Raw genomic sequence first — 27,273 nt, 5'->3', positions numbered from 1 at the left:
TGTATATCTAGTTGGTATTATCAATAAAATGCCCGTAGACCTTGTGTTTTTTAGACAAGATATCTTGCATAACTTTTCCATCTGAATCAATCTTGGTTCACTTTCTCCCTCTAGTGGCCCAGCTGCGCCCTGCCTGTCAGCAGGTCTATAACCTGTTCCACCCAGCCGATCCCTCAGCCTCCCGCCTGGAGCCTCTCCTGGAGAGGAAATTTCACCTCCTGCCTCCCTTCAACGTGCCCCGTTACCAACGCTTTCCCCTGGGAGATGGAAACTCTGCCCTACTGGGTGAGCCCTCTGCACGATGATTTATGGAAGCCTCATTTATATCAATTCAGTTAATATCCAATCATGAATTACATTGTAGAATCATTTATGTAGTCCTGACTTGGATTCACATGCACAGACACAAATGCAAAATTCCCTGTAATAAAATGGCTGTTTAATTTCTCCTTTTAACTTAAGATCGCATCAGCTGACACTTCAGACACTCTCCCGTTTCTCATGGATGCATGCCATAGACAACACATGCCTTGAAGATGCTTTAGCAGCACACTTTGAGTTTCTTCACACAGAGTAAACATTGTCTCAAAGAAAAATGAAACATTTTTCTACTGTTTGCGCTTCAACGTCTTTTGTGAAGCAGTTTACTCATCTACATGTGGTCATAGTCCTGCTGGTGGTCTCTGTTCAGACTGGTCATTATAGTAGAGTAACCCTTAGAGCCTCACCCTGTCCTTTTTACACAAATCTCTGTCTGTGATTCCCCAAGAAAAAGGACACAGAAAGGTAGCCAATGAGCAGAGAATTTTTTTTCTGGGCTCAAATAGCTTCCACCACTGAACCAGGATCCAGGGCTTATTAGAAAGTGGCATAGGGGGTAATAAGAATTAAGATATTTCTTAATGACTTCAGGCCAGGTTTTTGATGTGTCAGTCCTAAAAGTGATAGCTTTCATCAAATGAGCTGTCACTGAATATCCTCAGGTTTGCCTCGTTAACTAACAGAGTTTAACAGAGTTTTCAGTACTGGCAAAGTTTTAAAGACAAATTCAAGCTCATTTTTGAGTTAAGTGCAAAAGATTGTATGACTAGCAGATGCCAGGCCTTTTACAGTCTTAGAACAATGATCTGACAGTATATGACTAAGAAGCATTTGTGGTTCAAATAAGTGGGCTCAACTAAGGGCTTGACTCTGCTTTCTTGTCTCATGTTCAGTTGTTCTTGCTTCATATGTTTTTGTGTCTTCCTTGTCTTCTTTCCTTCTTCCTCTCTTGGCCTCCTGTCCCCATATCTGCGTACCTGGCTCTCTACCTCTAAAACCCCTCCTGACCTCTGCCCCCTTCTGCCCCTCCACCTCCCTCTATAGTGGAGACAGTCCAGAGCAACGCTCAGCTGCTACTTGACAGCGGGCCTACCCTGTCCCTTCGCTGTCAGGAGACCATCAGTGAGACCTGCATCCCTGTGCCTGTGCTAAACTGGCAGGAGGGCTCCCTCAAAGCCACACCCGCCACTATGGAGTGTGTGTAGCCTCTCCCATTCACCTGCATCTGTCCACACCCCCCATTCACTGTGTTTCCTTTGTCTGTTTGTTCCATCCCTCCTGCTCTCATGTCCAAGATGCTCAGATTTATATTGACCACATGTTCTCTCAGAATATTCCCATCACTGTTGTTTCAAAAATCTACACCTGCTGTCATGTTTTTGTTGAGATATTCAGACAAAAACGCATCGATAGACCAGTACACAGTATGTACTGCATATATGCCTTTCCTAGTAGCATTCAGTCTTTTATCTAAATTGCTCTTTGTAGGCGTTTTACTTAACTGGTTGAATAGAAATTATAACAAATTGTTACAACATGTCATTGGAATACTCTGGAAAAAATCTGATCAGCATCTCGTGGTGTTTGGTTTTGTTGTTGCCATCATATATTCATGTCGCATTCAGTCTTTGGAGGACGCAAGCATTTGTGTTTGTGCTGTGGTTTTTAAGCCAGGTTTTAGTGTGTCTGTGTCATTAATGTCAAGAGAGGGTATTTCTACAGTCGTCTGTGTTTCAGAGACAGGTTTTAATGTGAAGATTGTGCTGCTTTTGATGTTGTGGTTGTACAGTGTACTTGGAGTCCTTACTATACGTCCTGAATATAGTGTGTACTACTCTATGTTTCTCCTTGTGTTAATGGTCAGAGGTCATCTGATTTTATAAAATGTCAAGCACTATATATGATATCACTTGATTATTAGATAAAAATCACCCTCATCAGAGATACTAACACTAACATGGATGTGACTGTAACAGAGTTGGTCATTTGTGATTTTACATTCACTAAGTGTTTTATGTATTCATATTCTCGTGTTTCCACTTGGTTGGTTATAGAAATCTGACCTTGGTCACCATGTGGCCGCCTTGTGGTTTCACATGTCCTCTGGAACCATGGTGCCTGCTGTCACATTTCTCTCCTGCTGCCCGAACTCACATCTCCCTCCTCCCATCACTGTGAGCTCCCCTTACCTGTGTCTCTGTCTAATGGGATCTCCTTGTTTCGGCTCAATAGCGGATGTTGTTCAGTCTCATGGTGGTGTCTTCATGGACAGTTCGTACCCCTCATCCCCTGTAACGGGCCCCCTCTCCCGGGGCCAGCGGAGGGCCAGTGAGGTCAGCATTGCCAGCCAGGTCTCAGGAATGGCAGACAGTTACACTGCCACCAACATAGCCAACAGTAAGTGTTCTCAATACCAACCAGTGTCTCTTTCTTTCTTCCTTCCACTCACACAAACACTGATACTAGTTATTCTCCTTCTTTCTTTCAGTCCAGCTTTTCTCTATTATTCTGTCTAGTTTCTCCTCACTCATCTTCTCTCTCTCTCAACTCCATTACTCTGACTCCACACACAACCCGCACTCCAGCTGGAGCAGTCTAGTCAGCCAGGTAGACAATGAATATCCCGCTCGTTTGCTACTTCTGCTCAGCCAGACTTAACACCTGCACAGAATGGCGACTCATGGAGAACGTCTTGTCCATTTCCTGTTAAAAAGTCCCAAACAGAGTCCTGAAGAAGAAGAAGCTTAGTGCCACTTTCCACTGTCTGTCTTACTCTTATCCACTGTCTAAATGTAAATGCAATGAATGAGTGCTGCATTTATCTAATGTTGTAATGCATGTAGACACCTGCCTCCCTCAGCCATTCCTGCATCGTCCACTCCCTATTGCAATGTTTGCTGAGCGAACCAGTACTCTGTTTCCTGTTTGTTTGATTGTCCTCCGAATCACCTCCTTCCCCCCTCCTTCACTCTTTCTCTTCTTTTCGTTCCCTGGACATTTATTTGCTGCTCACATTACTGTTGTGAACACTGCATTTTTAGCACCTGCAGTACAGCCCTGGAGCTGCACCTAAACTAATTGTCAGAGATCTGCTCCTGCAGCACCGCAGCATCAGACGATCTTCCACAGCATCACCCTGCTCCACTACTTTAACAGCTTTGACATTCACAGTTCTCTTTAAGGCATCTTCCTGACACCAGACACATCCCAACATCATTCTTCAAACTGTCATAAACTGTCACATTACCAACATGCACCCATTTTCTCATATGGTGTCTTTGTCTTTGTTTTTCTCCCCATAGCCAAATCATGCCAAATTAACCAATCCAAAAAGTTCAGCCTTTTGTCCCAACTCGCCCTATCATCACAAAATAAATTCTTCCTGAAAAGTCCTCCTAAGTCCCGTAAGAAAGCAAAGGCTGGCCAGGCTGCAGGATCACCTGATGCAGATCCAGTGGCAGAGCTGGACGGTGAGGCAGACTCTAGTGAAGGTCTAAGTCCCATTGGCCAGTACGAGAACTGCCCGTCAGCGGGGCTGGACTGTGCTATATCTGATCTGGTCTCACTGGACTCCCAGGCTGAAGTGGAGCAAGGTATATTTCTAAGGGATGGGACTGCTGAAATCAACATGAGACTACAGGTCTTTTCTTTGTGCTGCTCTATACTCTGCCACAATCCAAAAGCTCTTCCAGAAAGCCTCTTTTTCCTCCCTTTTACTTGTGTTCTTTCAAAACTGAATTCATAAAGATTCAAGGCTGTTACCTGCACGGATGAGAATTAATGTATAAATCCAGATTTTGCTGCTTCATTCCAAATCCATGATCTTTTCTCATGCCTATACTAACATGAATAACCATCTTCAGTGTCTCATCTAATCACATATCAGTTCTAACTTTGTTTTTCTAATTTCTGAACTTGAATTCCAGCACTTGATCTTCTTGTTGATAACAGATATAAACTCCTTCCTTTCCTTCCTGTAGCTGGAGAACTACTGGGATCGGTGATGATTGTGGTTAAGGACTGAAATAATCTTTTTACTTTAGCCTCAGCGGTGTTGCACCTTTGCGTGGCATTACAAACCTCCCACTTACAGTTTCATCTTACGTCTCTGCACTCTATGCGATCCATTCCCGTCACAGTTGCAGCACGTTGGTGGGGCACAAAGAGGTTGGACTTTGCCCTGTATTGCCCCGATGCTCTGACCGCTTTCCCCACAGTGGCTTTACCACACCTCTTCCACGCATCATACTGGGAGTCCACTGATGTCGTGTCTTTTCTCCTGAGGCAGGTGAGTAAACATTACACTACCTGTTAATACGTAACCTGCAGGCTGCAAGTCCTCTTCAGAAATACTGAGGATGGATCATTGAAATGTTCCCTGTAGGTCATGAGGCATGAAAACTCCAGCATCCTGGAGCTTGATGGAAAAGAAGTGTCTGAATTCACCCCCTCCAAACCTCGAGAGAAGTGGCTCCGCAAGAGGACTCATGTAAAGATCAGGGTAGGCGTCAGATCTATCTGCTTTGGGGCTGCTTTCTATTTAATCGCAACACCCTGGGTTCAACTCTGCCCTTTAACTTTGGCCTTTCTAACCAAATTTCATCAGATATTATAAAAAAATATATATATGTTGGAAACGTAACATCAGTAATGTTTTTATAGTTCAGTTGAATACACAAAAGCTACATTTCAGAATGTATCTTTCTTTCCCTCCTTTGACAGAATGTGACTGCCAACCACCGAGTAAACGATGCCGTGTTTACCGAAGACAGCCAGCAGGTCGTGACTGGTCGCTTCATGTACGGCCCCCTGGACATGGTCACTTTGGCAGGGGAGAAGGTGAACTCTCTTTTGTCTTCGCTTGCAGCAGCACACAGACCGGTGTCAGTAATGTCTGTGTAATTTATATTTGTGCTCATTTTCCTATTGAAAGGTTATGTTTGTTTTTCAATCCTGTCCAGGTTGACCTACACATCATGACCCAGCCTCCATCAGGAGAATGGGTGTACTTCAACACAGAGGTGACCAACAGTAGTGGCCGTGTGTCTTTTATCATCCCAGAAGACAAGCGTCTGGGCATCGGAGTCTACCCAGTGAAAATGGTTGTCAGGTGAGATTAGTTTGGTACCTTTTCGATACCCCAACCCTAATGGTGTGTCTTAGTTTATTGAATTATTCAAGCTCTTTTGTGCATTTTGTATTATTCTAGTTCAATGTCCTCAGAAAAAAAAAATTCTTTTGATCTTTGTGTCTCTCCATTTTTCTTACTCTCTGTTGTTCTTTTTATTCTCCAGGGGCGACCACACATTTGCAGACAGCTACCTGACAGTTATTCCACGTGGCACAGAGTTTGTGGTATTCAGTATTGACGGGTCTTTTGCTGCCAGTGTGTCAATTATGGGCAGTGATCCCAAAGTGCGGGCAGGAGCTGTGGACGTTGTCAGGTACCTAGCTGCTCCTTTCTGCTGTCTTCTTTCAGATTGAAGTACATAAGCATATGGTGTTGTTATTTATATCTTGGTATATTCTCCTGTTGCTCCTCATCGCAGGCACTGGCAGGATTTAGGCTATTTGATCATCTATGTGACAGGACGTCCAGACATGCAGAAGCAGCGGGTAGTGGCTTGGTTGTCTCAGCACAACTTCCCTCATGGCATTGTCTCCTTCTGTGATGGTTTGGTCCACGACCCGCTCAGACACAAGGCCAACTTCCTCAAGACCTTAACAGAGGTCAGACTTACAGGAAGGGGGGATTGAGGGGGGTCTATGTGCTGTTTTATGAGTACTGTAGATTGTGTGTGTGTGTGATCTTGATCTGTGTGGAATGAATAAAGAATATCCTTTTAGAGGTGATAATTAAATAATGCTGACATGTTTACTCAGTAGTTCGGAGAGATGCAACAGTTCTCTTTTCATTTGACTGATTCCAGGCTCACATGAAGATATTCGCTGGCTATGGATCAACCAAAGACATTTCAGTCTACACCTCCATTGGCCTCCCTCCCTCCCAAATATACATCGTCGGCAGACCCTCCAAGAAGATGCAGCACCAGTGTCAGGTACCGTTTGGTCATTTTATGCACAAAGTGGGAGATTTTGCTAAATAAATAGCCCATTATTACATGTCAAGAATGAATGAATAAAATAAATGCCCAAAGCTCTAAGAGAAACATGTAACACTGGTCTGTCCTATAATAAAACTGCCTCTCATAATGCCAAATAATAATTTGTTTAAATGACTGAAACAGTATGAACTAAATTAATGAGGATGTAAAAACGCTGTTTCTTCCTAGTTGACAGTCTGTCTCTGCTCTGATCCTCTCAACAGTTCATCACAGAGGGATATGCAGCTCATTTGTCTCAGCTGGAGTATAACCACCGTTCTCGGCCAGCCAAGTCCAGCAGCGCACGTATGGTGCTACGTAAAGGCAGCTTCGGCCTGGGCGCAAACAGCGACTTCCTGAGGAAAAGGAACCACCTGCTGCGCACCATCTCCTCCCAGCCAGCCCCCAGCTCCCCAACAGGCAGCATCCACAACAGACCAGAGCGCACACAGAGCCAATCAGACAGCGAACGGCTGGAGCGGGAGCGACTGGAGCGCGCTCACAGCCACAGCCAGGGAGCAACCCAGCGCAGCATGAGCATCACAGCGAGCTGCTGGGGCCGCAGCAGCAGCACCAAGCTGGAACCAGGAGTTCTCAGCCCAAAATAGGATTAGGGAGACAATATGAGCGTACCTTTGCGAGAGTGACTTATAGATACAGTGCTGAGGAAGAGACACGTGACATTAAGATAAATGGAAAGAGTGAAAAACAGTTTGCCTGCACCAGATGGGTAAAAATCATAGGTGCTACAAACCACTCTTTATAAAACTAATGCCAGTCACATTTATGGACAGAAGCTATGGCTATATTTATTATAAAACACACACAACTCAATAGGCATTTCAAAAAGCATTTTCCTGAAGCAGGAACATGCACACAAACAGATCTAGCTAATGTTGTAGGAATCCAGACCATTTTTACTGTTTAGTAACTATTTATCTTGAATACAAGGTCGGTTTTCCTCCTACAACAGGCTTTTAGATCGGAAATGGTCACACATAAAAGCATCTCCATGCTGTTTACTCCAGCAAACAACAGAGTGGTTACAGACAGTTTGTATCAGGTCCACTTCTGATACTGCACTGCAGCTGACTACTGTGGCCACTGCAAGCACAACAATTACTATAGATAAAGATAAACTTTGTGAATAATGGTTTTAAAGCTATGTCCTTTTTATGCGATAATCAGATAAGTTGTAGTCTGAGAGGAGAGCTAAGAATCAGGTCAAACTGGACTGAATGTGTTTGTTTTGGGTGTGACCACACAAACAGTCATTTAGCCCAAATGTATCTTTGTTAGATTTTCTTTTCATTGTCATTTATCAACAATACAGAGCAATGTTATGGTGATTTATAAACCAACTAGAAATGATTTGATCAAGAGCTGCTGCTTATTGCATATACTTCTAGTGTTTGCAAACTACAATGAGTAAATGATGTTTCAAACCATACAGTCCAGTTTTTCTTGTTTTCTAGTCATCCCTCGGACCAAAGAACCATCCAAATATCACATGAAGCAAACTACGAAATTACCCTTTAACTATGGTTGCAGCTGAAACTGTTCCTGGGTTTTTTTTATAGCATTTCACCACATGACACCATACTGCGCTGCTGTACCTTCCTAAATACGTAATGTATGACTCAACTATAGAGAAATCTCCTGCTACTGTACGGTTAATGTGCCAAAGTAAACAGTATAGAATGATATGCTGTACATGAACAGAGAGGAAAGGATTAGGGTTTCCTGTGTAAAAATGGAATAGATTGTGTAAGTATGTAGTTGAATGCCTTAACAAGGCTTGTACATAGTTGTTATATTACAGTGCAGATCTGGTATCTGGTCCACTGAAGACCAGTTTCAAGTGTCTTCTTTCCTCTGGAGGTAAACACCAACTCATTCAGGATACACTTTATTGATTGATGATGATAATTATTGTTATTTAAGATATATAGATATTTTAAAATGTATTGATTTTGTGAACAAAATGTGTTTTAAGATTACTTTAGCTAAGTTGTGTTTTTTTTTTTTTTTTTTTTTTCAAACTTCAGTTGCAGCCGCCAAAATTCAAAGGTCTTTGCCTGGTACAGTATTGTATTTCTGTTATTTTATCTTGCAGATCACCAGAATTGTATCAACAGAACTGCTATATTGTGTCATATATTGTATGTTTGTTATTATCTATTTTGGAAATTTGGGATATGGCTTCTCTCTGGTTATCCCTAAGCTGTACATGAGGCGTTGAATGTGCTAATAGATAATCCTCCCTAGGTTAAGGTCTCTTTCTCTGTTCTGCTGCGCCATTAGAGGAAGAACAATCTGCAAATTGTAAATTCTGTACAATATGCTGTCAGAAGTAGGAAAACCGAGCTAAGACTTACTTTATGCTGTTGGCCATTTATTTCTGATTTATTCATTCAAATGATGTTTATTTGTCCCTCTAATAGGCGTGTACAGAGCTGACTGTAATGGACCAATATGGGCTCAGACATAAGGGGAAATGTGCAATATTACTCAACCACACCACAAGATCAAACAGACTGTGCTGAAGAAATGTCACAGTGCATTGACAATCAGTTGAACTGGCACATATTCTACAGCCGTCAAAATGGAGAGGGTATCTGAAAATGTCTCTGCGCCACACAAACACACAGGTACACGTGCAAGTCCATTTTACAAAGTAGAGATTTCTCACAATGAAGTGACCTGAAGTGACCACTGACCTGATACTAGTATGGGATATTACAGTAGGTTCTCTCCTGTGGACACATGCTCGGTCTTTGTTTTTGTTGTGATGTTTCCATTCCAGCACATGGGTGTCTAGATGAACCCACATAACACTGACTGTAAGAGTGACCCAAAAATCAACACTTAAGTTGCCAGTTGATTAGGTATACATAGCTAAAAAAAAAAACATGCCGTCTAATACAACAGCCCTGCAATAAAACCTACTTATATGAAGGTCATAATGTTCGGTATTTGTTGGAACTCTTAAGAGAAGTGTTCATTCAAATGAAAGGTCATTTTGGAGGCTGCAGTTCATGGTGCTGTTGAATTGTATTGTGAGAGGAGTTTCTAATATTTTGTCCTTGACACACATCACTGAGGGTAAACTAAATATTAGACAGCTGAGTGAACATCCTAGAGCAAAGGTACACTCAGTATAACCTCCCTCATGTGGACTGCCAATGTAATTCATGCTGTACTACCGTCCCTCAGCATTTGAATTTTTTGTCAAGATTCGGCTTGAAGCCATATAGACAACTCTTAGGGAAGCTGCTGTTTAAATAGCGGCCGTTAGTACATTTATAGTAATTACAAAAAAGAAAAGTCAATGGTGCAAAATGTGCTCTCATGTAAAGTTGGCAACTTCTGAACCATCCTCCCTTCCTCAGAGATCTGAATTGCCTGGATATTAAAATCCAGAGAATGTAAAGACGAAGCGGTGCGGTAATCTGAAGTTTGGATACCTCTGGGCAGACACTTGCTTCGATTCTGCTACTGACACACACTTTATCAGAGGCCTTACATTTCCCTATTCTGCCTTACATTCACCATTGTGTTGCGAGGCCTAGATTGAACGCTGCTCACACCGAAAATTGACTTCATGGAAAAGAATAGACTGTTCATGTAGACTTTGTGGAAATAGGAAAACGCCATATTTTCTTAAGTCTGTGGTTTGTTTTCTCTTTAAAGGAAATGCACAAAGGAGAAATTTGTTTGACGTATTTCACCAACATTAGGCAATCCATCACCGTCTGAAGCTCTGTCCCCCGGGTTAATGCAATGCCACAACTATTTCATCACCAGTTCGCATTCACAGGCTGTATATATATATACAACATACCTTGGTAAATTAAGCTTGGAAAATATTTTCATTGTACAGGGTGTGTATCTTGTAGGTTTTGGATAACTTCATTTTCACCCAATCCCTTGTGTTTTTATGTACAGTGTATAAAGAACATATAAAGAACAACTAAGTAATTCTGGCCTTTTTTCACACACAGTGGTAATGTTGTCATGAAGAATAATATTACTTGATGATTACAAGGATAGTCTCTTCAGAAACCAGGGCTTAGAATTCATTTCAGTTCACACAAACTGTTTATTTTTCTGGGATCAGTTCACACAAATGTAGATTTATTCAGAGACCCAAAATGTGAGATTTAAAGGTGAGAACACATCTTCAAGTGGGTGTAGAACATGTAGCCAAAATACAAAAAGGAAGACAAAAAAAAGTTTGCAGTGTCACGCAGGATACTGAGCTCTTAAAATCAGCTTCTTATTGTGTCCTACATCACTCAGACAATATGCAATATGAATGAGCTAATTTCAAATGCAGCTACCATTTGAATGCAGTCACAACTCTTAATAAATATCCTGAGTCGGGAGTTCATTTAGGATCGATTGTTACTTAAATTTAAACACTGCAATGCTTTAAAACATGGACAAAATAAATATGCATGGATCAGTGTAAACACACACGTTTGCACTCCCGTGTAAACGTGTGTGCAAACGATTTGTGACATCATTATGTTGAGTTCCTTCTCCTTTTATGGATCTCAGTGGACTCGACACATTTAAATTCACCGTAACTCATCTGCTTCTGTTTATATCTCCATCAGCATAAAATTACAAAGGCAAATCAACAGGAAATAATGACTTATCTGGATTTAACTCATTAGTAAACAAGAATCGTACATGTCTCTGTTACTTTGTACATTCACTACCACACAGTTCAATCACAGGCAAATCTTTCATACAAAATTCAAATATAAAATTTGTGAAATATTCTGAAAAAGCAGTAGTGCCTCCTTGAACTGTGAGTATCAGCAGTCTGGGCAACCTCTTCTTGAGGAAGGTAGTTTCAGTTTAGTGAAGCTACTCCAATGTTGCCAGGAGAGAACGGCATCTTCTACCTGTTGATTCCCAGTTTCCTCTGGAAGGCGTTCCCGTCTCCCTTGGTGGCCTGCTATGGGATGAATGGATGGTTTACAGTGAGGTGCAGTGTTCATTTGGTATGTTCATTTCACAAAGTTACAGCTGAAAGTTTCTTTTACCTTGTTAATGTCTTTGTGTTTTTCTCGGCTGACGATCTCCTCTATGATCTCTCCCTCTCCTCTCACCAATCTAGAGGAAAAGTAGAAGAAGATAAAAATGAGTTGGGGAATTGTTCCTGTAAAGACTTGCGCTATGGATTGGAGAGTGTGCTCCGTAGCGCTGCCTCACCTGGTCCGCCCCGTTTCAGGGTCCACCACCCTGCGGATCACACTCTGCCTGGCCTCGTACTCCTCTTTGGTGAGAGGCCTCTTGGTGGAGAGCCGGGCCTTCTGCTCGTCTGTCATGACTGCAGAGAAAAACAAAAACTTAATGTACTACACCTGACTCGTCCTGTTTCCCACCAATAGAGGTTCTTAAGAAAACAGGGCTGAGCAAAGTGGGAAAAAGATAACCAGACCATTTTTCTCCCACTGGTCATATTAGCTCTTAGATGTTATAAAATTGTCAGCCATCTGAGATCTTGCTTTACCATTTACACCTCAGTATCTGCCCCTTTAATATCTGCGGTTGTAGTGGTGCACTGTGGGCCATCTCATAAATTTATAAGGAAGACTGCTTCATCACAAATGCTGGTTTTTATATCATTTTTGCCTCAATGTGATTGAGTGCTTAAAATAAGGTGGGAGGGGGGTTACATGTGTGTGCCCAGAGTCCCATATTCTCATAATCCACCCGTGCATTTCGGTGTATTTGCTAGTCCCTTTAACACCCAGAGTGAAGTAATGTGATGTCCCACCAGGTCCGAGCTCCACCGCCCCCTCATCACTCTGCCACACCTCCAGGTAAGAGGGACGTCTCTCTGCCGGAACAGTGGACGGCAGTACCTCCGTCTTCTTCTTCTCCTTCTTCTTCAGCTTCTCTTTCTTCTTTTTCTCCTTTTTCCTCTGTTTCTTCAGCTTTGCCTTTTTCTTCTTCAGCTTCTTTTTCTTGGTTTTACTTTTCTTCCTCTTTGCCCTGTCATCATTCGACGAGGATGAAGATGGCGAGGAGGAAGAGGAGGATGAAGAAGAAGAAGAAGAAGAGCTTCTTCTGCGCTTCTTTCTGTGAGTTTTCACATCTGAGGGAGAAACAGAAGAAGTTAATCATTTTCTTTGATAAGAACAATTTTGCAAACCTGCTCAAACCTGCTCATTTCAAGTCCCAACCTTGGTTCTTGTGTGTCCCTTTCTTTGACGATCTGCTCCGACTCCTGCTGCTGGACGAAGAAGACGATGGTGAAGAAGAGGAGGACCGTCTCCGTTTCTTCTTCTTCTTCTCTCTGTCCGCTCTGTCAGGTGATCTGCTGCGATCCATCGCCAAATAAACCACACGAAGAGAAATCCCCGCTGAAAAGTTGGTTGTAGATCATAAAAAGTAGCGACGGGGCTTCGGCAGCCATAGAGGACTGGCTTTCTTTTCGTTTACGGAAGTGTGCTCGTCTTCAATTTCCTGCCGTCGGGGAACACAGTATTTTGGTTCCTAGTTCCTACTTTGAGTAAGAATTTGCCCACAGAGGTGGAAGAAGTACTCAGATCGTTTGTTTAAGTAAATGCAACAATAAACTAGTGTAGAAATACAAGTAAAAAACAGTTATAGTCTTAATACTTTACAATGTTATTCAAGTAAAGTTACAGCATTAGCATCAAAATGCACTTAAAGTACCAAAAGGCACAAAAGTCATTGAAAATAGGTCCAAATGGAGCAGATTGCAGGTGTCTATTCAACATATCTCATGCAGTGATCCATCAGTGGGTTAGGGTACGGGACAGGGGCAGTGGATTAGATCTGTTTATGTGGTCTGATGTCCTGAGGAAAAAAGCTGTTCCTCAGCCTGGAGATCCCACATTGCACATTTCTGTATCACCTTCCTGAGAGCATATGTGTGACAACCCTGTGTTGGGGGTGGGTGGAGCCTTTGATGATGCTGCAGGTTCTTCTCTGGACTTTCCGGTCGTAAATGTCCTGCAGAGATGGTAGAAGCACACTGATGAACTTCTCAGCAGTCTTTACTACGCCACGGTGCACGACTGTGGTCTGACTGAGGTCTCCTCTCCTTCCTCATGTCTACTATGATCTCCTTAGTCTTATCTGTGCTGAGAGAGAGGTTGTTATTATCACACAATATCACCAGACCTCTCCCCCCTATGCCGTTTCATCACCCCCAGTGATCACACAAATGACTTTGGTTTCATCAGCAAATTTCAGGATTGTGGTGTCCTTGCGTAAGACAATACTGTCATAGGTGAATAGTGTGTAGAGCATGAGGCTGAGGTCTCATCCCTGTGGGGTTCCAGTGTCCATTATCACATTATTTGAGGTCAGATTCCCAATTCTGTGGCAGTCTGCCAGTGTGTGGGGTTCAGACCGAGGTTGTACAGTTTGTTTGTTAGCTGTTTATTCCCACAGCACCAAAAGAAAAAAAAGACAAAGGCCAGTGCAGCTGCTTATCATGAGGTTGGATGAGGACAACATTAAGGTGACCTAAAAAAAAAAGAAGAAGGTCACTGGGGATTATCAAAAGAATCTGACCAATTGTGTGAAGGGTGAAAGTTTGTCCCCAAAATAGTTCAAAGTTCAAAGATATTTAGATTGCACTAATCATTGAGTATTGTCATCCATGTCAAGCAAAAGTGGGTCAGTGAGTTGAAGGAATGGAGTGATATAACTGTGGGTAATCTTTTTTGATAGGGGTCTGAAGAGACAGTCAGTTTGTGAGCGAGGATATGATTTGACAAAGACAGGGATAGATGGTTATTTTATACTGATGCTACAAGACCATTATTTATAATGATAGTGCCTGAGAAGTGAGTGAGATCATCAATAACTCACAAGACAAGGAAGACACAGACAGCAGCAATGTGAGAACATATTTGTAATATTTATTTCAAAGTTTTTACAAAGGCAATTGTGAATCTTTAAAGCTTGTATATTGATAAACATACTTGTTCCTGATGATGTTAGCCCTTTTCACTCTTGACACATAAGGCTAAACTATCTGAAAAAAAACCAAGAAACAGGCCTCAGTTGTTTTGCTTTAACTGCTCACCAGCTTTGAGTTAAATACTGTAACATGGCTCCATTCATGTTTAAATATTATCCTAATGTAGTAATAAATAAAACAACCTCTCAAGATTCTTTAAAACTCCAAAATCCCACAGAAATACATTGCAAATGATAAATACTGAGAACCCTGTTACATAAAACATGCAGCAGCATGAGTGAATGTAACAGTCTAAACATGGCTGGACTTGAAGTTAGGAAAGGTTAAAGATGTCAGCAGCAAAAGAGGCTTAAAGCTATCATCTTCCCAGTCCATGTGCAAGGGGAGCTCATCAGGTTGCTCCGAGTAAAAAAAGAGGGGGTGGGTGGTAGTGTTGGAGTGGGTGGAATGTGTCACTGTTGCTGGGATTTGCGCCAGGCCATTAAGACGCAGCCGCCATGCGGATCCTCTCTGGCGGATACAGCAGAACGTTCTTAGCTGCTTTGATAGTGTTCTTCATGAGCATCGCCACAGTCATGGGTCCCACACCTCCAGGCACTGGAGTGATGAAGCCTGCCTTCTGTCTGACGCCTGAATACGGACAGAAAAAGATTGACGTTAACTGACACCTGAGACACCAAGTAATTTCCCTGCAGAAATGTATAAATGTCCAGCCCTACCTTCAAAATCCACGTCTCCAACCAGTCTGTTCTTTCCACTGACCGGGTCCTGCACTCTGTTTATTCCAACATCAATCACTGCTGCTCCCTCTTTGATCATGTCTGCAGTAATGAGGTTTGGAATCCCTAATAGTTCAGCAACGCAGTACAGTTAGACAACAGAAAACATCTCAATCGACTCAACAGTGATAAGCTTCAAACAGTTCAGTCACAGTCAGATACAGGCAGACAGAAAGTGGCACAAACCTGCAGCAGCCACGATGATATCAGCGATTTTAGTGTGTTGGCAAAGTTGCTCCTTTGGAGTGTAACGGTGAGAAATGGTGACCGTGGCATCACCTGCAACAAAACTATGGTTTAGTATGTATGCTTAACGCTCTCTCCTCATACAGATCTCAGTATCATACGCAGTAAACCCACACATACACCGTGACCTACCTCCGGGCCTCTCGTGACGGCCGTCTGTATGCAGTAACATGGCGATAGGCATGCCCACATTCTTGGAGCGTCCTGCAACCACGACATTCTTCCCAAGAGTAGGAATACCTGAAAGACCAGAATTTAGATATTTATTTTAGACTGTTTGCTCAGCAGCATTTTAACCCTTAGAGCAAGTTAAGTGGTCTCTCCTGTTACCTGTGCGTTTAATCATTTCCCAGACTCCCCAGGGAGTGGCGGGGAGCATGGTGGACTGATCCAGGCACATGCGACCCACATTGACTACATGGAAACCGTCCACGTCCTTGGTAGGGGAAACTGCATTACAGACTGTGCGCTCATCGATGTGGTCTGTCAGAAAATAAAGACAACAAAGTTACAGTCAGGACAACTACACGTCAAACGTTTTGTTCAAGAAAACAGACGAGTTTGTAAAAGTTTACAAATGCAACCTACGAGAAAATCCAGACATAGACTGACCTATACTTGCACTTTAATATTTAACCATGAAACAAAGCAGCCTGACTCGCTATACTCATTGTCAGTCTTTCTATTCCGCTGTTCCAGTCTCTCTGTACCTGGCAGAGGCAGTTGGACCAGCAGGCCGTCCACACGATGGTCTGTGTTGAGTTTGTAGATCAGGTCCAATAACTCCTCCTCAGTGATGTCTGAATGCTTGAGAATCGTCTCACTAGAGATTCCTGTGGGAGGTTGAAGTGAGAAAACGGCTCAAAGCGCAAAGAAGAATTTGTTCTTTTGCGTTTTATAGTGTATGATCATTGTGTTTACATGAGGATGTCTTTCACTTACCGACATCAGCTGCAGCGCGTGTCTTGTTCAGGACGTAGGAGTGGCTGGCTGGGTTGTCTCCTACGAGAATCACACTCAGATGGGGTCTCCTGTGGCCGGCTAAAACCCATTTCTCCACGTCGGCCCGGGCCTCCTCCCGAATCTGCCGTGCTAGTTTCTTTCCTGAGATGACCACCGCCTCCTGTCTGAGAGTTAGTGTAAATGCAAAAACACCCGGGTCAGAGGAAAAATAATCAACACATTACATATTAACAAGCTGCGGTTCTGCTGTTATTCAGACAAAGAAATAAGGGCTGAATTTGTGCAAGGGTGCAACTTATGATTTTCTCAATCAACATGATCACCAGCAATTTAAAAAAATAAAAAATAAATCACACAAAACAAAGAAAACTGAGCAAATTGTTTTGGATACTTTTTTTAAAGCTTTAACCAGCAAAATTTCTGTATTGAACCAAAAATAAAGTGAAAATAAAGTTACATCAAAATAACTGTAAATAACTTTAACATTCCTTCAGCTTAATTATTTGAATAATATTTATAGTACTATGCTAAATCCACATCTGCTGGACGTAGTCCTTTTGATTGCCTTTGAACAGGGCAACTTTTGACACCAGAAACCTGTAATCAATGTCAAACATTCACCCTGGGCAAGCACCAATTCTAGACTCTAAAATTAGAGGCTGCACCTCTCCACCTGACTGAGCCATATGTTTTATCAGCACTTGTACTTTAGTGTTACAATGTTTTGAGTCCCAGGGTTGGTGTAAAGAAAAACAAGAGGAAGGAAGAGCATCTTTTATGAGGACTGGTTAAAAGTGATGCACAGCATTCTTTATTATGATCATATAGACAGGGTTGAGCTGTCGTGTTGCTTTTTCCAAACAAAAGCGCCAAGATAGTTTTCTGTTATATAACAACAATAACAGAAAGCAGTTAGTTAATAACTGAAGAGTAATGAGCCATCAACAGTGATGTAACAATCCCTTTCATTGTGCCATAACTAATTAAACCTCACAGAAAAGTATCACATCTTTGGGGAAAATGGGGTGAGGCCAGGGGCTAGTGTACCAGGTCCCAGAGAAAAATGTGTCAGGATTTTAGAGCAGCAAACTGCTCTTTAACCTCATATGAATTTAAATACAAAGCTGGTCGACTGAGGAGAAAATCTCTGTTTTCAGATGTATGGCCACATATCCATGATCCACCTCAGAAGGAAGTTGTCTTTTGTAGGGTTTTCTTCTTCTGTTGTTATGTTTTATTTCTGGGGTGTTTTATTCTTCTGTATGTTATTAGTTGCTGTGTGCATTTTAAAATAAAGCATGTTAAGTTTATGTGTAATGATTATGTTCTATGTAAATACGATGACCTTGCTGTTGTCTCAAAATAATATTTTCTACCAGATCTAATTTATGAAGTCTTTAAATTTGAATATATATATAATGAGGTAATAAATCATGCACAACGTGTCATGCTTTAGATTATCTATCTTGTGACTCTGGGGCTGCAGATCATGTGCAGAAACCACACGAGATTTGGGTTTTTGAGACATTATTTCATTACATGTATCTCAGTCACGCTGCACTCAGCACGTTTCCAATCAATACCTGCACGGGATGCTGCACAGAGACGTTATCATCCCTTAATTAATACATTTTTAAACATTTTAAATCATTTCATATCATCCAGTGCATAATGGTTACAATCCATATGCATGTTATTTCCCTGTGTAGAGATCAGCCCCTCGGTCTCCAGCTGAAACCTGGCTCCTCAAACCACAGGGTGCAAGCGTTCAGACCGATTTCATCAGCCAGTTTCCCTGCAATGTTACCGGCATAACGCTAGGGGCGCGCCTAAATGTGACCATCTGCGGACATTTAGTACTAGTACAACACAATCAAACAAAACCACGTAATAACACGCACGACTTTATTCATGCACACGCAATAGTAGACAAGGGTTGGATTTGTATCCAATAATCGTAAACCTATCTTCCCACGGTGGAAAGAGAAGCGCCGAGCACGTCGTAAAAGTGGAACGTGTAATACCATAACACTTTTGGTGAAATGTACCCAGTGAAATCAGGTTTCAGAGCTGGTGGTCGCACTCACCTCAGGGCGGACGTGTGCAGTTTACAGACTTGATGCTGGGAGTGTTGGCACAGTTTCGTGAGAGTCCTGAGCGCTGCCATTCTTGCCGGCTGAGAGAAGCAGGGACACCACGGCCGATTACGATTACGATTACGAAACACCACCACACCACCACCACCACTACCGGGCTGACAGAGAGATGTCTGTGAGAGGGGAAGAGGAGCAGAGAGGCTTTAAAGCCCTGCCCCCTCCACGCATGGTGCCTGCGTCACTGTTATCTGCTGCCACACCTCTACTGCACACATATACATTACTGTAAGTTTCCACTGATATAAACTGGACCCACCGCAGCGGGGAGGTCTGTCTGACACGGTCTAATACCTAGCAGATATATATATTTATTACACACACACACACACACACACACACACACACACACACACACACACACACACACACGCACACGTGCACACACGCGCGCGCACACGCACGCGCACACACACATATATTACACCAATACAGAAGCATTATCAGCTAAACATAAAAAAGTAAAAGTAGTAATTGTGCAGACAGAATGGTTCATAACAGTTTTTCAACAACACTTTAATGTGCAAGTGAAGTATTAGGTAGATTAAATTGAAATACTATTTAAGTAAAATATCAGGGTCTCTGAGTCTGGGTTGATTTGAACCAAGGTAAACTCTAAAGTGTGTGAAAAGTGTATTGATGGATACAAACTCTTAGATTTGCTAAAAGTTGTAACAGTATAGCTCTACTTCAGGGAGTGGTAGTAGCTACATGCAGACGGGAGGGGGCGACAGTCTGCCTGCTGAGCTTCTACTGAGAGCCGATAGAGGAAGAATCACCGTGGGTGCAGTTCATGTTAGCCTGAACGTTACTGTTAGCAGGCAGCGCTGATAAGTGATTTCGTTGTGTGTAATTATAAAACAAGTTTCTGTTTACTAAACCAGGATTAAGAGTTGTAATCGAGGCTCTCCAACGACCGTTTCGCCAAGATGAGCTTCCTGTTGTAAGTAAAGTTGGTAGTCGCTTGATAAGTTGCAGCCGGAGCTTGCGGTTAACGTTAGCTACGCTTCTACGAAGTTCCACCAAGGGAAGTAACTATTAAAATAAGACACCGTTACAGAAAACAGAGCAGCTAACTAACAAGTCAGGGTCACATTTAAACCGACCTTTCTTACGTAGGGTTATCATTCGTCGTCGCAACAATATCTGTGAACTGTATTTATTTATAGTTTTCAGCACTGGCCAACTATAACTTTTTAACTGGGTTAGTTACGTGCTAACTTGGCTAGCCTGGTGATAGCTCACATTTGGTTTGCCAACTTATCTTATATTATTACTTTTTACTCAGATAAGATTAGGCGTGGTAATATCAGTCATGATCCACACCTTTGCTGTGTTTACCTCGCGGAGAGGTTACTAAATGTCGAGCGATGTAATTAACTGTTCCGTTGTTTACAGTGACACTGTGATACTGTCGCATTTCCTGTCTCTTGGACCAAGAGGGGCATCACCTTTTACACTTCTTCTACATGACAGATTATACAGTCATTCTTCTGTCACACTACGGTCCAAAACAAGGCTTGAACGTTGACATGAAAAAATGTGGTAGCCAAGCATCAAGTTCATAGATAAGCTTCCTGCAGCTGCTGATTAGATCAGACAGGAAGGATCATCACACGTGAAGGCCCAAGTGGAGCATCTACTCCTACCCAAGCCATTTAAAAATCTCACTGTCTTGTGTACAGACAGTTGCTCAGCTCCACGTATGTCTGTTTCTTTGCAGTGGCAGTCGCTCATCTAAGACCTTCAAGCCGAAGAAGAACATCCCAGAGGGCTCCCACCAGTATGAGCTGCTGAAACATGCTGAAGCAACACTGGGCAGTGGGAACCTGAGGCAGGCTGTCATGCTGCCAGAGGGAGAGGATCTCAACGAGTGGATTGCTGTCAACAGTGAGTTGATGATTACAATTGACATATTTATAGAAAACATCACTCAGTGCACAAACTACTAACTACCAAGATGAGCATTTGCATCTCTTAGATGTATGAGAATAGCGGTAGGGTCATACAAACACACACAGCTGAAACAATGGTAAATTATTGGCAGCAGCATCAAGATTGTTTAGAAAGTAGACATCTTTGGTACCTGCAGACTTACATAAAACTAAAAGTAAGGGCCAGTGTACCTAAAATATGGAATGTTTTGATTTGTGTCTTTTCAATAAGAATAGAAATATTGAGAGAGGACATGTTTAAATGCAGCATATATACAGGATATGTAAAAATGTGGATGTATTCACATCACCAGTTTTTCAGGACAGCATACATATGCATTAGGTTGGGAAAGCAACTGGATGCCTTATTAAATATAATAATTTATGGTTGTAGATAACTCAAATACAGATCATAAACTGGTAAGAGTATTAATATTATTTCATTATTGTTATAAACATAACAAAATGGAGAACAAAAAATGACAATTTACCCTTTCTTTCAGCGGTGGACTTCTTCAACCAGATCAACATGCTGTACGGCACCATCACCGAGTTCTGCACTGAGACCAGCTGCTCTGTGATGTCTGCTGGACCAAGGTAACAGCAAACAGTGTCCTTGTTATTCATGCAGCTTCTTTTGAGTTCACAACTTCTATTAGGCCCTTTTTTTTTTTTACAGAAGACATTTTGACATGTCATAGTGGGAAAAGCTATTAAAGGTACTGGTATTTTGCATGCTGGTTGACTGTCACATGGTCAAAGTTTACTGGGACACTTGAATAGAACAGAGCCATCATTAATTTTATTAGTAGCACGTGTGTCTACTATGACAAATCCAAACGTCTGCTGTGAAAAGACCTATTGTACATACACTGCCTGTAAAAAAGTGTGGCTTTACAGCACTGTACAATAGTGGATTAACTAGGCCTTTTTGGGCCAAATTTCTAAAAACAGTCGAATAAGATTGTAAAACGTAAAATCATTGATTGCACAAATATTCAGCTCCTTTGCTGTGAAACACCACCGGTGCAGGTATTGTGTTTATATATGTATATATATATATATATTATAGTCAGTTTCCTGGCCAAAAATAAATCATGAAGTCATGATATATTTATAAGTTTAAAAAATCTTCAAAACAGTTTGAAAAGGTTTACTCCAAGGCTTGTGAAGACAGAAAATAAAACTGATGGTAGGGAGAAGAGTTTTTTTTTTTTTTGATATTTAGTTATTTGTTTTTTTTATGTGTACTTTATTTATTTTTGTAAGCTGGTAACAGCTCAAAAAGCGGTGAAATGTGTCAAAGGAAAAGTTTTGGCTGATTTAAGTGTTTACGTAATTGTAGGAAAGAAGGAACTTCACACAAGTCAGCTGAGACACAAGATGTGTCACACTAAGCTCAAGTGCTTTAAAGAACATTATAAGCACAAATAACAACAATAATCAATTATAAATGATTTGTGGTTCAAGACACAAGGCTTCATAATAAACACCTGCTATTAAAGGCACATTAAGCATTTATCAGTAATTATGGGGTGTATTAGTTTATTAATGAGCTATGAGAGAGACCTGTTATAGTGTTTGAAGCCATGATGAATCCTTTTTTAATCCACAACTTGTACTGGATGAAACTTACTATCTGATTAAAGCCACTTAGTAAATAACAGTGAAGTTTAAGTAAATTCGGACTAAATTTATGACATATTTTTGAGGCCTCTTCTGCTTTAGAGAACCGACAGTAGACAGCCAGCAGGAAATGAGGGGAGAGAGAGATGCAACAAAGGCCCCCAGCTTGTATTGAATTAGACTGTACCAAAATTAATTAGAACAACTGAAGTGAAGCTTTGTGACCTCAGGGTTTCTATTACATTACATTGAAGTCAGAATCACACTCGCTATAGAGCGTAGTTGATGAAACAGAATTTGACCTTTAGGCTAGGATTTGGAAATAATGTGAATAAAAGAACAAAGCCATAGATCCAGATTTTTAATGTTTGAGACGGTTTAAGTAAATGAAATGTATGATCTGAATGTCACATGAGGAAAACAGGAATTAAACTTTGCATGTGGTCCCTGTAGAAACTGTTTAGTTAGAATCTAGATTTGGCACTTCCTCAATCCTCTCTCCTGCCAAGACTGTGTACAGTCTCTAATCAGGAGGAAGAGACCGGGGTTTACTTCCTGTTGACATAGAGGCCAGCGACGATATGACTGTAAATACTTTTGCATTTCCCACTCCTGCTCTGTTTTTTAGATTATATACTACCGAATGATGTTTTCATATACTTACGGAAAGGCAGAATGAGTGCATGTATATTTTAACTAATGAATTAATTCAGTAATGTGAGAGAGGTGGCAATTAATTGTGCTCATTCTCTATAGATATGAGTATCACTGGGCTGACGGCACCAATATTAAGAAGCCCATCAAATGCTCTGCGCCCAAGTACATCGACTACCTGATGACCTGGGTGCAGGATCAGCTGGATGATGAGACACTTTTCCCCTCCAAGATTGGTGAGTTTTGATTCTTGCCGATACAGATTTTTTATTTTTAGCAGTTTGGCATTTTAAGCTTTTAGTGATGATATTGATTGTAGTTTTTAAGCATATTATCATTATGAATTGAGAAACTTTTCTGTGCCTTTTACCATTTTGAGGATGGATTTCGAATTGTTTTTTTTTTTTTTTACTAAAAGTCTCTTATGTTGTGATATGGGTGAGTAATAGCCATTCAGGGTGTATTTTTCCAGAGTACTTACTATAAAATCAGTGTTTGACTGATGACTTTTTTTGATTTAGTCTCTACTTTGACATTTTACATATGCAGTGAAGAATGTGTAGTCAATAAGCTGACTTTCAGCTGTCTGATGTTGTTCACATCCTGAACAGTGTAGGCCTTACAGCTGTTTTTATGCATAGTCAGCTAATTTTAGAACAGTGAAGCAGGACAGCAACCCTAAACATACAGACAAGGCAAAGCAGTGTAATTTTATTTCCAGTCACCTGATTTCAGTTCAACTGATCATGTGTTTCACATGAAGGCCAGACTGGCTGCAGTCATTCTCCGATCTAGGGTTCAAAGAGTTGAGGTTCACAATAGGACATGCTCTTCTCTTGACATTACCATTTTCCAACTCTGTCGTACAGGAGTTCCCTTTCCCAAGAACTTCATGTCTGTGGCCAAAACCATCCTGAAGCGTCTGTTCAGGGTTTACGCTCACATCTACCATCAACATTTTGACTCTGTGATGCAGCTGCAGGAGGAGGCCCATCTCAACACCTCCTTCAAGCACTTCATTTTCTTTGTTCAGGTGAGATCCGACAACAATATACAATAATCACTGATGTGCATCTAAAGCCCCCCATTCAGACATATAGTGGAATCCATGTACAGTGGGCTCCAAAAAACCTGAGACCTCTTTCCCAGATGTTGTTTGAAAAGTCCTGAGTCATTTTTCTTTAAAAATTGCTTTGGCAATCTGTCTGCGGAGGAAGCTGTAACATTTCTATAATATTTTCAATAAGGGTGAAGTGTGAATTTAAGCAGTCACACAGATGAAAGCAAACCAGTCAAACTGGGACTGAATGCTGCTACTTGAAGACTCATTTATCAGTTTTGAAGCTCGACTTCTTTTGTTATCATGCCTCGACATTGATCCATTACTGCAATGAATGAACTGCTCTCCCTCTGTTAGAGGATAAGAAATTGTACATAACATCTTGTTTCATGCGCTGTATGTAACTGTGCCGCAGTTCCTTGTCTGGTCTATGCCAGATGCCATTTATTATGTAAGCTGTGTGGCTCTATCTGCAGAGGTACCATCATGTTTGAATAGTCAGCATATATCTTTTCCATAAAAGAGACCTACTGTATGCATGAAAGCCAAAAACCATTATTCTACACAATATCTCTCTACATAATATGTAACATTATGTAGAGAGCCCTTCAGCAGCTCGTAGAGCTCTGCATCTCAGATAAGCCAGTATTGGCTCCACGGTCAGACTCAGAAAATAAATTCAGCTTTGGACCTATCCGCTGGTTCAGGCCCACAAGAATGACACAAAATGGAGCTTGCGAAAACTCAATATTCTTAGATGTTTTGATGAGCCACCAGCTAATCGGAATTTGAGCTGGTAGTCCCCATGGCCAGTCCTCCTGTGCTCTGTCTTAACCTCTATCTTTGTTGGAGGCAAAAAACGGTTTCAACAGTGGGGGAAATTCTGGAAGGTCGCTTTCACCTGAACACTGCACTGTGCAGTACGCAGTGTCTGGTCGTTCACTGTGTGTCTTTATAAATGCAGGGAGGGCCAACATTTATAACAATTTGTTTGTTTGTTTTTTTGTCTTGTAGGAGTTCAACCTTATCGACAGGCGAGAGCTTGCTCCTCTGCAGGACTTGATTGAGAAGCTTGGATCTAAGGACAGATAGACATTTCATCACATATCTCATTTTTTTAACAGTTTCCTTTTCTCCTTTGTCCCTCTTTGTGACCTCTGCTACCTCTATGACTTCTAGTCTCAACTCTTCAAATCTGTGCCTTCTTCTTTTCATTTCCTGAATGTTTGTACTGTATTTTTCCTTTTATTCCTTCTGTTGTCTTTTTATGCTGTCTTTGAGCCTTTTTCCATTTTGCCACTCTAGATCTAAAATAGTGTAGTGTAGTAAAAATATTTTTCACAGGACTGTGTGGTTAACGACTCTGTAAGAGCAACCTACTGAATTTTATATTGGACCAAGAACATTTGGAAGTTAAAGTGAAAACCAGCTTTTTTTCCTAAAACTTTTTAGTTATTGATAGATAGGCTATTTTCTTTTTGTTAACTTTTAGCTATTGCAATTGCATTGACTGACCAAATATCCCAATCTTAGATTTTTTTTAAATGTCTGTCATTAGTGTACAATGCAGAGTAACAGGAAAGATGGCAAGAAAAGTAGTGACATGAAACAGGTCTTGGGTGGATTTTTCACCCATGACAATACAAGGGTGGAAGGTGTTTTCAGTCTAACATGAAGGCAGGCAGAAAAATGCATAGCATATAGCTCCGTGTCACAAGCTGGTTGATACAGTGAATGTGATATCCCTCATATGTTAACATGCTTCCGATTGATATGCTCTTCGACACAATTACGTGTTGTGTGAGATGTCTTTGTTCTTGCCCCACAAAAAGGCCACCACTAGCTACATTATAGGTATTTCAATTTGGTCATGCAATATTGTTTTTTGCACATTTTTTGGCTATTTTCTTAATTAAAATAGTAAAATACGAGATAAAGTGCTTACAATGATGTTTTTAATCTGCTTTATAGTTATATTAATGGCCACTTAAAACTAGTATAATGACTTTATATTGGAGTTGTATAGTAGAAATAATCCTATCAACAGCAAAAGTAGCCTAATGTGAATTTTTAGTTTTACTGTCATTTCAGTTCATTTCTGTGGTGCCGATTAATTGTGGAACTCTTCGTGTTTGTTCTTTCAATGCTGGTACTTTTTTTTTTTACCAAATATTTTTCCCCTGGATTGGAAAATGGAATAATAACTATTGCACCTGTGAACGATAAGGATGAGTGACCTGAGATGTATGTAGTTTTTCGACAGAAGCCTTCATTACTCTTGGTGCATGTATAATTATCATGGTCATTTCCTCTGCTTAACTCAGGCTCCAACAGCAGGGCTGTTTGTATTGCCATCCTTTTAAAAACAGATGCAGCTAGTATTTCTGATTAATGTCTTGTTTGGCAAAGATTGAACAAGGGAATTGGTCCATAACCTATTTCATGTTGTGTCTAAATTCATATCAGACAATCATGTAAGCAATTAAGAGCTGTTAGATAACTTGAAAGCATCACCAGGAACCAGCCAATGGGTCTAGATGCAGTAGAGTATTCATTTTTAAAATTACCACTTTGTAAGAAAGCCTGTTCCCATGCCTTGTTGAAAGTTTTTCAATAATGTAAAAAAATATGTGTAATTCACTGATTTATCCACTTTTAGGCCCTCATGTTGCTTGGTAAAAAAATCAAGCCAGCATCAATTATGTTACTCATTTATGGGCATATCAATATATTTTGCAGGACTGATTTATTTTACAGACTTTATTTGAATATATAATTAGTACTTTCTTTCAGTCTACTCACGTTTTTTGAAATGTATTGCTTTTTCTCACAATTTTGTTTTTAAACATTTGGCATGGAGTTACATTTCATATTACATTATAAAATAAATTGTTGACTCAACCTTTTCAAATAAGGAACAAGGGCTCGGAAATGAATTAAAAGTTTTATATATTTACGATAATGGTCCAATCATTGTGTGGTCATTTTGACTTGGAGGAGGTGCAAGGATGTAAAGTATATACTGCGTCCAAACATTTGCTGTAAATAATATCAGTGTTTTATCTGAACAAAACTGTGCCTTACAAAAATGAAAATGTCTGACATTGACAGTATTGGTAGATCAAAAACTCAATAAACACTGAAAGGACAACGCTGTGTTGATTTTCATTTTGTGCATACTGAATGTCTGGAAGACTCTGCAGCCTTGTGCGATAGAGATTTATGGATCAATAGTGAAGAATTAATTTTTACAACCCCTGAGTTTCCTTTTTCAAAATAAATGAATAAATAAATAATAATAGTAGCATTGATACCTTGTTTTTGAAGCTTGTTTAAATAAATATTTTATATTTGTATTATATGCTGAATGGACATCGGTACAAAAGAATGCAAACTTCTTGTGATGATTAACATTTGAGAAAAATGCATGTGATTGGCCAAAATTTCAATTGATA

At 40.9% G+C, this 27,273-nt stretch overlaps 4 protein-coding genes across 8 annotated transcripts in view; 2 read left to right on the top strand and 2 right to left on the bottom strand.

The window, feature by feature from the left end:
* Nucleotides 1-8,412, top strand: part of LOC111230824 (membrane-associated phosphatidylinositol transfer protein 2-like) — a 39,007-nt gene extending 30,595 nt beyond the window's left edge. The window contains exons 15-26 of one of the 5 annotated variants that reach the window (XM_022757665.1): nt 115-285; nt 1,366-1,443; nt 2,554-2,718; nt 3,624-3,914; nt 4,461-4,609; nt 4,706-4,822; nt 5,044-5,160; nt 5,283-5,431; nt 5,616-5,765; nt 5,871-6,051; nt 6,252-6,380; nt 6,650-8,412. In XM_022757665.1, coding sequence (XP_022613386.1) covers nt 115-285; nt 1,366-1,443; nt 2,554-2,718; nt 3,624-3,914; nt 4,461-4,609; nt 4,706-4,822; nt 5,044-5,160; nt 5,283-5,431; nt 5,616-5,765; nt 5,871-6,051; nt 6,252-6,380; nt 6,650-7,033 — 2,081 coding nt within the window. In that variant the 3' untranslated portion in view covers nt 7,034-8,412. The remainder of the gene's footprint in view (nt 1-114; nt 286-1,365; nt 1,444-2,553; nt 2,719-3,623; nt 3,915-4,460; nt 4,610-4,705; nt 4,823-5,043; nt 5,161-5,282; nt 5,432-5,615; nt 5,766-5,870; nt 6,052-6,251; nt 6,381-6,649) is intronic. The other 4 variants (XM_022757666.1, XM_022757667.1, XM_022757668.1 and 1 more) reach the window with 4 other exon arrangements.
* A 2,101-nt stretch (nt 8,413-10,513) lies between these two features.
* Nucleotides 10,514-12,914, bottom strand: arl6ip4 (ADP ribosylation factor like GTPase 6 interacting protein 4). Its single transcript, XM_022757797.1, has 5 exons — nt 12,629-12,914; nt 12,220-12,540; nt 11,652-11,769; nt 11,483-11,552; nt 10,514-11,394 (listed from the first exon to the last, which is right to left on the bottom strand). Exons 1-5 carry the CDS (start codon nt 12,774-12,776, stop codon nt 11,338-11,340), a joined length of 714 nt encoding a protein of 237 aa, XP_022613518.1. The 5' UTR covers nt 12,777-12,914; the 3' UTR covers nt 10,514-11,337.
* Nucleotides 12,915-14,321: 1,407 nt separating this feature from the next.
* On the bottom strand, nt 14,322-18,675 carry LOC111230873 (bifunctional methylenetetrahydrofolate dehydrogenase/cyclohydrolase, mitochondrial-like). Its single transcript, XM_022757750.1, has 8 exons — nt 18,479-18,675; nt 16,371-16,555; nt 16,139-16,261; nt 15,759-15,911; nt 15,561-15,668; nt 15,369-15,461; nt 15,123-15,248; nt 14,322-15,033 (listed from the first exon to the last, which is right to left on the bottom strand). Exons 1-8 carry the CDS (start codon nt 18,556-18,558, stop codon nt 14,885-14,887), a joined length of 1,017 nt encoding a protein of 338 aa, XP_022613471.1. The 5' UTR covers nt 18,559-18,675; the 3' UTR covers nt 14,322-14,884.
* A 618-nt stretch (nt 18,676-19,293) lies between these two features.
* On the top strand, nt 19,294-26,969 carry LOC111230853 (MOB kinase activator 1A). The gene is made up of 6 exons (XM_022757718.1): nt 19,294-19,487; nt 20,268-20,434; nt 20,982-21,075; nt 22,861-22,994; nt 23,628-23,791; nt 24,833-26,969. The coding sequence occupies exons 1-6, from the start codon at nt 19,474-19,476 to the stop codon at nt 24,908-24,910; spliced, it is 651 nt and encodes a 216-aa protein (XP_022613439.1). The 5' UTR covers nt 19,294-19,473; the 3' UTR covers nt 24,911-26,969.
* The last annotated feature ends 304 nt before the right edge of the window (nt 26,970-27,273 follow it).

The sequence above is a fragment of the Seriola dumerili genome, unplaced genomic scaffold (genome assembly GCF_002260705.1).
Source record: "Seriola dumerili isolate Sdu_G_001 unplaced genomic scaffold, Sdu_1.0 BDQW01000290.1, whole genome shotgun sequence".
NCBI classification, from domain to species: domain Eukaryota; kingdom Metazoa; phylum Chordata; class Actinopteri; order Carangiformes; family Carangidae; genus Seriola; species Seriola dumerili.
This window is presented reverse-complemented; position numbering and strand designations above follow the sequence as displayed.